Raw genomic sequence first — 9,290 nt, 5'->3', positions numbered from 1 at the left:
TGGCATAGCAACCTGGGGGGGAACAATTAATGCCAACATGGAAAGGCTCTTCATACAACAAAAAAGAGCAATAAGGTGTCTTGCAGACATTGCCCCACAAGAAAGCTGTCGAGATGCCTTTAAGGAGCTCAAGATCCTCACAGTTGTGTCACTCCATATTCGAGAAGTTGTCCTACATGCAGTCACCACAGCACAGACCAGACACAGAGACATACACTGCCACAACACTAGACATGCTGCGAACTTCACACTACCACCTCACCACCTCAGTCTATATGGGAAGAAGCCATCATATAAAGGTGCAGTCTATTTCAACCATCTGCCAGAACATCTCAAGAAAGAACCAATCAAGAGGCTCAAGAATCAACTAACCATATGGCTGCAAGAAAATCCTTACTACACAGAAAAAGAATTTTTTAACACCTGAACCTGTTTTTTAAAACACTTTGTATTGACACAATGTACTGTTCTCTACGAATATGTCATTAAAAGAATATTGTCTATTGTCTATTGTCTATTGTCTATTGTTACTGATGCGGTCGACATTTTGATGGAAAATCGACAATATGTTTTCTCCATCCAAACCAGGCCTTTGAGTGTTAATTGTTATTCTTTGGCCTTTTTCAGGTGGCTGTCCTCTAAAAAAAAGGACCTGTTGAGGAGGTTGCCATCTGTGTGCAAGGTTCATCTGAAGGGTTAGGTTTCAGAGTGCTTTGGCAGCAATTCTAATTCAATAGCACTACTTTTATAGCTCTCATTGATTTTTTTGTAGAATTCTATGTGCTTTACGAAGAATTCTTCTAGAGCTTCATTGTGACTGCGGACTTTTGCAGTTATTGGCGGTTTCTTTGCCAGCACTTTTATTTTTGGATTCACACCCCCTTGCCTGTCCTTATTAGCTGTAAATCTTGCTACCTGTAAGGAAACACTGAAAACGTTGTTTCTTTTATTGTTAGTAGAAGGTTTTTTCAACTCGCTCAGTTTTTGACCGCAGGTTTGTCTGGCTCCTGGGGTCGATGTTGGGTAGTCTTTGGTCATCGTGCTTCTGTTCAGTTTTTGACGGCAGGTTTGTCTGGCTCCTGGGGTTGATGTTGGATAGGCGTTAGTCAATGTACTTTCGTTCAGTTTTTGTCTGCAGGTTTGTCTGGCTCCTGGGGTCGAAGTCAGTGATTCATTTGTCCCGGGGTTAGTCAGGTCATAATTTAAATTTTGAGTGCAGATAGGTTTAATCTCCACAGGTAAATGATCCAAATTGCTGAGCTGTTTTGTTTGATTAGTAGACAACTGTTGAAGCTGTGAAGGACAATGCTATCATCATATTTTCCATATTTTCTTGTTTTTTATTTATGTTTAGGATTTGGAGCAGCAGATATGGAGAGGCTGTTGCAGATGAGGGATCATTCTCGATGCCTTGGGTCTGAGAAGCGGTACTGATGGTTGATTTGGACATATTGATGTTGATTTGATTTTCAAATTTAACGTGCAGGGTTTTTATTATTTTGTCTTTCTCATTCATCTTACAAATGTAATCATCAATTATTTGCCCCATTTTACACTCATGTCTCATCAAAGGTATCTTGGTTTTTTCCGTCGCAGTTGGGTTTCTCTATCAAGTGAAGTTTGCATATCGTCTAGACAGCGTTGTAGTGCTTCTAGTCTCTCTGTGTATCTTTCTTTTTCATTATTAAGTTCTTCAATCTGTTCTTCACAGCTAGCAAGTTCAGCTTTGAGTCTGATGTTTTGTTCTTTTCAAGGTATTATTCTCGTTGAGTAGTACAGAGCCTATTTTTGCAGCCATTTCAAGCATTCCCTCTTCACTGGCTGTGTTTTCAAAAAAGTTGTTCTCAATTAGGCTATGTTCAAGTTCTTTAATAGAAATGTTTGGAGAATCAGAACCATTGTTCATGTTTGTGTTACAGGGGGAAGCTTATATTTGAATCAGCTGTCACTTGAGAAAGTAGGTTTGAAGAGTCTGTATTACATTTGTTGCATTTTCCAGTCATTTTATTTTATTGAAGGACATTTTTTTAAGAGTTTTTTCACTGATATTCTGACAGCCAGCATGATACCACAATTCACATGTACCAGTGCACTTTAATCCTGAGTATTTTACTCCTATTGAGCATATACCACAGGGATATTTTTGATGGCATTCTTAAGAGTATCAGTAATTAAAAAAAGGTCAGGTATAAGGAATTTGCACTGTAAAATTTAGATTGATTTAAGGTAGTCAATAACCATGTCAAAAATGTAAGATACTGTAGACCAGTGTATTACTAGACACGGGTACTCAGTGGCAACTACTCAATTCATCACCACTGAGACACCTTGTCAAGTTAATTGGCAGACTTCTAGTGGTCAGAATTAGTCAGAAGTTGAAAATAAATGTGTTTGATTTATGGGTAATCAATTCCTTGTCAGCCAGATAGAAGCAGTACAGTGTTAGTTGTACTGCAGTCAGCTAAAAGGTGTTGTCGTAGCATAAGCACTGCTGACGCGGTATTCTGGGTCAGCGGCCTCGTCACATATGGTGTAGCACTGCTGATGCGGTATTTGGGTCAGCGGCCTTGTCACATATGGTGTTGTGTAGCGCCTGTGAGGTTGTCTTGATAGTGGTAAAATAATCGTGTTTAGTCGCTTATGTGTTTGACATCACTTAATTAAAACTACGCTATTTGTAATTTATGCAGAGATTTGTGCTTTTGCTACTCTCAGGAGTGGTATATTCTTGAAGTTGGATATGAGTTTCATGTGAAATTGCTGCCTCTTAATGTAGGTCAGCTCTGTGGTATTAGTTTTTTCAATGTATTCTTGCTTTATCTTTTATATTTGTATTATATTATAGTTGTAACACTTACAGTTGCTGTTGAAGTTGTGGTGGTGAGTGAGTATTTAGTAAGCAATTTGTTGGGTTTACCTACTAATAAACTGCACTAATATGAGGAGCACTTTCACAGTGAATGTTAAGTGTCAGCCATTTTGTTTTTTTTTTCAGAACGAAAGAAACGAGTAACGAAAGAAATAGATAATATGTTAAAGGGATATATAATTGAAGAATCGGATAGCTCATACTCCAACCCATTAGTAAATGTGTGGTAAAATAGGATTTGTCATTGATAATATGCCTGGATAGTAGAAATTTGAATCAAACATATAATACTAGGCCGAAAATCACCAATAAATATAGATGACGTATTAAAAAGAATCATAGGAATTAAATACTTGACAACACTGGATTTATCCCAAGGATTCTTACAAACCCAGCTAAATAAAGAATCCAGAAAATATTTAGGTACCAGTAGGTAGGTGTATGAAAGGGCTTATCATATCATACGCTATATCATACGCTGCTACCACACTTCTAGGTATAACTCACCTGAAACCATTGCCAGTGAGGAGCTGCAAATCTGGACAAAACTTGTTGTGTACTTCATACGAGCAGTCGGAGCGAAGAACACCATACAACCTAGTCTTTGGTTATATTGGGGCCGCAGGGCCACTCCTCCCAGCACAACATTGGCTGCCATAGACATTCCTATTGTAGACACTTTACGGGTCCCTGTGGTGGCTAGCACATAATCCATGATAGCTGGGAAGTCATACCGTGCATTTTCATCCCAACTGGACAACAAGAAGAATTTGTTAGGTTTTGAATAGTTTGAACACAAGGTAAATTCTAAAGGGTTTGATAATGTAAACTCTGTTAATATTAGACATACAGTTATGTTCAAATACATGAATATTATTTAGATTACCAAACTGTGCTCCATTAAAATGTTTGAGATACTCTTAACACAATTTAAAAAATAATCATTTTTGTATGCTAATTAAATATGTTAAAAGATATTCCATTTTTGTGCCCCATATATAGGATGTTCATAATTTATTGGACAAAACTATTTTTGTGTAAAATACAAAAAATTGTAATAAAAATGTATAACTTTAGTTTTATTACAATTTAAAAATCAATTTGTGATGTTATAAATATTGTTCTTCTTCTCCTTTAAGGAGTGGCCTATTGTCATACACTTAAGGCTCAAGGGATTTTTACGGTTTCAGCAGCTTTACAAACCACAGAGAACAACCGATCAGGTCCTCCTGGGGAAATCATCACCTTTGTCCAGACTACCAAAACTGGCATAGCACTCCCTTGCTATTCCAAGACAGTCAAAAAGCAGGTGTTCAGCAGTTTCCCCCTGCTTATCACACATTCTACACATCCTCTTGAAAATGCCGACTCTGTGAAGATGCTTCCTCAGGTGACCATGTCTCTGTAATTACATCCACAACTCGGGAAGACATTGGTTCTACTTAGATGCCATCCTGGGGGAAGGTGACTGTTGGACCAATCTGCTCATTCTCAGACCTGGATGCAACCTCCACCTTCTCTCATGTTCAGCGTGAACCCACTACGAGATCAAAGGATTCACACCTAGACATACCACAGAAAGGTTGAAGCCCCTGTCATGTTGGACGCTGAATGAACCTAAGTTGGCTAGGGCATCAGCTATTTTCATTCTCAGAGAACCCCTCATGACCAGGAACCCAACAGTCACATTGAGTCACATTGTTGATTATACCAAGGGAAGAGACGACTTGATAGCAATCATAGACAAGTTTGGAGTTGTACACACAAGAGTCCAATGCCTTTAATGTTGCCTGGCTATCTGTGAAAATTCGAATCGTCTTACTCCTATTAATACCGCAGACTAAGATTCTCTCACAAGCACATTCCATAATGGCTATGACTTCTGCCTGAAAAAGTGTGGTTTTAGAACCCATAGGGACCACCAGCTCCTGGCCTCCATTTCTGGCCAACAGACGACAGCCCCAAACATTAATGCAGGTTTGATAATGGAGACATAAAGTCAATACCAAAGACTCAGCTTAAGACCCTAAGCACATGTCTGCATAGCATCAAATACCACTTCCCTTTGACAACAATCCTAACCAGATGGTCTTCAGTTCAGGACTCTGTCAAGGATGACACCCAGGTACTATACTTTAGACTTTATCTCAATGGAAGAGCCTTTCAATAAAAATGGATTAATAGGTTCCAACTGACACCTTCTTGTAAAGGCAATCCACGGCAGCCTTGGTGGGGTTGAGACTAAGACACATCCCATCACACCAGTTTCTCACCATTTTCACAGCACCATTGGTCAATTCCATAACTGTTGTGTTGAATTTGCCACTCACAAGAATAAAAATGTCATCTCCATACCCTTGTGCGAAGACACACCACTGTTGTTCAAAGACACTAGCTGGTCGTCTATAAGCGGAGAAAGGATGAAACTCTGGGAACAGCCCCTCATAGTCCTTGCACTAATGCTCGCTCCCATAAGAGTCATAGTAACCACCCTGATTCGTGAGTAGGGCCCTTATCCAGTCACATATTTGACCATCAATACTACATCTCAAGACCACATTGACAATCACCTGAGTGCCTGTTTTGTCAAAAGCTCCTTCGATATCCAGAAAAAACCTATGGCTATATATTTTACTGCTAGCGCCTTCTCAATCCTACCAATTGATGCAAGGCTAAGTCACATGATCTTCATAGAGTGCTGCTTTGGATGTAGAGGCCCAGGAGAGATCCCTTCCAAACAAACCTTGCTATCATCTTCTCCATGGTTTTGAGAAGAAAGGAGAACAGATATATCGGCCTACAGAACAAGCCAATCTAGGCTAGACCTCTCCTGCTTTGGTATAAACGTCACTTTGTATACTTTCCAGGACAGAGGAATGTACCTGAGGGCCCCAAAGGTCTGGAACTCTTAGTCAATGGTAGTTGAGCATGATGAACAGGCAGAGACATCCAAAGCCAAAACTGCCGGATTCAACTGCCTGCTGTAACCTTTATAGATCAAGATCTGTTAAAAAAAATATTGAGCATTTATATTAAATAAATATTGTTGAATATAAGCTAGTTTTATTGAAAACAATATTTCTATTTCTGTTTTTCCTGAAACTTTAAAATTACCTATCTCTTATCTTTAATTATTACTTTATCCATCATTATTATATTCAATGAAGAATCAGTTCTCCTTTTTATTCTTACCTTTTATTTACTTTGATAAGGAAAGATCATGGTTTTAAATATGTAAAATACTCCTGACTCCTTATTTTATTAATTACCTGAAGTCCCAAGGGTTGTTCTTGGTAACATTTACTGTGATTGGGTTATCAGTACTGCCCCGCAGATTAGGCAGCCAAACGTCAAATCCTGCCTCAGACAGCTGATAGCCTACAACCAAGACAAGTGTGTTAATGTGGTACTGATCTATATATAAAACTGATAGTTTCATCATACTATTGTGCTTGTATATACAATTACTTACAATACTTGTATGTATATTGGAGGTAAAAAAAACATGATTTCTTAATTTTTAAATACAGATTTGTTTTAAAGAATTAATTTTGGTTTTTAAAAGATATAAACTGGAATGTTAATCTAGTGGAAAGTTAGTTTTTAAATCTTGTAAAGTAAAATTTATTTTAACCTTTACTTAACAATTGTTCCACAGAGGTGTATATTATGGATCTGATTTTTATAGATAGCTCCTCTATAGATAATTTAAAATTGTATTTCCTTTTTAAGGAGAGTACCATTGATGTCCTGTGAAAATTGTGATTCTCTAATGATTGTGGAGGTAAAATGGCAATTGAAAGAAAGACTAAAGACTAACTTTCTTTCTCTATACAATTCTTACAGAGAAAGAACAGCCATTTCAAAAAGTTTAATTTTATAATCAAATTTATGTCATTATTTTCTTTATTTTTTAAATAATTAAAAAATCAGTTTTGTACCCAAATTAGTTATTTCTCTGTTGGCCACTAATTTGTATTGTAATGTGAAGTTTGTCATATTATGATGATTTAAATATCAATTGGAAAAAATGCTGTTGAGGTAGATTCTTTTTTCAATTTACTGCGCTTCCATATCATGTATTGTTTGAATCTAGAAAACACGAGGGATGAGGCATGCCTTAATAATATAGATACTAATGTAAAAAAGTTACTGTAACTTGTAATGTTAAGGAAACCTGTTATTTATCAGACCATACAGCAGTTAACGCAAATTTTCACACAATTGGTGCTCCAAACTCAGTCATAAAAAAATGAATTTTAACCATAACAATTAGGACGGTAACACCGCATGCTACTGAAAATTTCAAGGAAACACTTGACCAAGTAGACTGGTCATAGCTACTAAGTGTTGCTCAAGTAGATACGGTATTTGATTATTTTAACTTTGTTTTGACAAGCACTTTTAATGTGTTCTGCCCTATTAAAGATATTAAGTTTAAAATAGTGACAATACTAATAGGTTAATTAGTAAATGGTATACAAAAGAATTGGAAAATATGGGTAAGCTTAAGAACAGTAAAGGTACAATAATTCATGAACTACAATATAAAAATGTGTACACAAGAACAAAAAAATCTGTATGGATCTAAAATTAAATTAGAGAAAACATTATTCAATGAGAAATATATTATGAATTCAAAAAATAAATGAAAAGCTGCCTGGAAAATAATTAACTCAGAAAAGAAGGTTGAAGAAAAAATCAATTTTTAGTAAAATAAGTTAGTTTTGAATCAAAGAACAGTTGTAAAGCTGTTTCATTGTAAATAATCTCTTTTGTCCGAACCAATTTGGTTTTCTTTGTGGATGGTGAAGATCAAATCGTTGATTGGGGGTCAACTGATTCAGTTACTGCCAAAGAAGGATTTGCTGAGGAAACTATGTAAACATAAAGAAAAAAATGGTGATATTATTTTTCTAAAGTGTTTTTCCTGCTCGTCATTGTGCCGGAATGTTTCAAGGATATATATATATATATACCTTCCACACTTTCTTCCAGATCATGTACAAAGTTTTTACATTGATAGTAGTGCCTCCCAGAGATAGATTCTTTCTAAACTTTTGCAAGTCTTAAATGTTAAGATCTCAATCTTGTATGTTGAAACTCTTGATTCCAACAATTGGTGGTTTTGTTTTATTGTTACCCTCTTCTATTCCAGAAGATAAATTATCAATCTTGTCAACCTTGTCTAGTTTTTGGAGTAAGAGATGGAATTTGCTGGCAATCTTGTTAAGCCGTGAGGTCAGTTTTGAAGAGAAAATAGGAAACTATGTTGGTAATGTGGTGCAGTCAGTTAATCACAGTTTCACAATTTTTGTGTATTAGCAGTGATATTATTATACTTTGGTATTTAGACTTCAACTTTGAAGTCACAACAACACATACAGGATGAAACCATCTCATATAATTATCAACACATTCCACACCCTTATTCAGTACTCTTTTGAAGCAAAACAGCACAAACACATTCACCTGATATGATGTCTGCCATCATTCATAAAGTCCAAAGCGCTTTATTAAGTAGTTTGATTACTATACAGAATATTATTACACTTTAATTAAAAGAAGTTGAAAACGTGCAATATAACATTACTAAACAAGTAAAGTTTTGTTTTGTTGTTGAAGTTGTAGGATTCATTTGAACCATTTACATATCATGTATATATTTAGATACATAATCCTGATTGTTTCAAGGATTGACTGTGTGAAATAAACACTATATACTACCTAGTAAATACTTAAAAGATTTACTCTAAGTAAAATTAAACGTTAAAACTCTAATTAATAGTTAATTATAATTAATAATAAACAAAATATGTTCAAAGGTATTTTAAAGTAACATTTTAACCAAAGCAAGTTGTTTACACATTAACTGAGCTATCACCATCCCAAAATATGTTGAATTCAGAAGATTTATGATATTTGATTTAAAGTACTTCATTATATTTTATGACTATCTCTTCAATCTCAATGTTAATCAAATGAATGATTACCGAATCCCATTTTTCGGCCTCTGATGACCATGTCAAGGGAGCTTGCAAAGAGACCATGGATATAGATGACAACTCTCTGTTCCCGTATGGAGGCTAGTGGAGGTATACGATGGAGGACTATCAAGTATCCATCCTCTGTAACAGTGCGATGCTCTTCTACTGGGAATCCAGCTGACTTTGCCAGCTCTATCTGTAAACATTTTGTTAGTATAAATCTTTTACTTGATAGGTAAATAAATATTGTATTTAAAGCATTCTTCAAAGTATAACTCGATTTTACAAGAAAACTCATATTAAATCTTACATAACTAAAAAATATAATACACAAGCACTAGAAACAAACACAAACTTTGTCGATTCACCACATTCCCTTCTATGAGAAGAAACCGTGCTACACAGGAGCCAGGCAGTTCAACTTCCTACCTGAA

The 9,290-nt window shown here is 35.9% G+C and overlaps 1 protein-coding gene across 1 annotated transcript; it reads right to left on the bottom strand.

Annotated features, from left to right (window-relative positions):
* Positions 1–696: 696 nt before the first annotated feature.
* LOC124372814 (lipase 1-like) lies at positions 697–9,052 on the bottom strand (the record flags this gene model as incomplete). The annotated part of the gene is made up of 4 exons (XM_046831221.1): positions 697–1,151; positions 3,377–3,621; positions 6,139–6,247; positions 8,863–9,052. Coding segments are annotated over 4 exons (999 nt in total), but the record flags the coding sequence as incomplete, so codon positions are not given.
* Between the last annotated feature and the right edge of the window lie 238 nt (positions 9,053–9,290).

This window comes from Homalodisca vitripennis, unplaced genomic scaffold (genome assembly GCF_021130785.1).
Source record: "Homalodisca vitripennis isolate AUS2020 unplaced genomic scaffold, UT_GWSS_2.1 ScUCBcl_4099;HRSCAF=10048, whole genome shotgun sequence".
In the NCBI taxonomy this organism is placed as follows: Eukaryota; Metazoa; Arthropoda; class Insecta; order Hemiptera; family Cicadellidae; genus Homalodisca; species Homalodisca vitripennis.
This window is presented reverse-complemented; position numbering and strand designations above follow the sequence as displayed.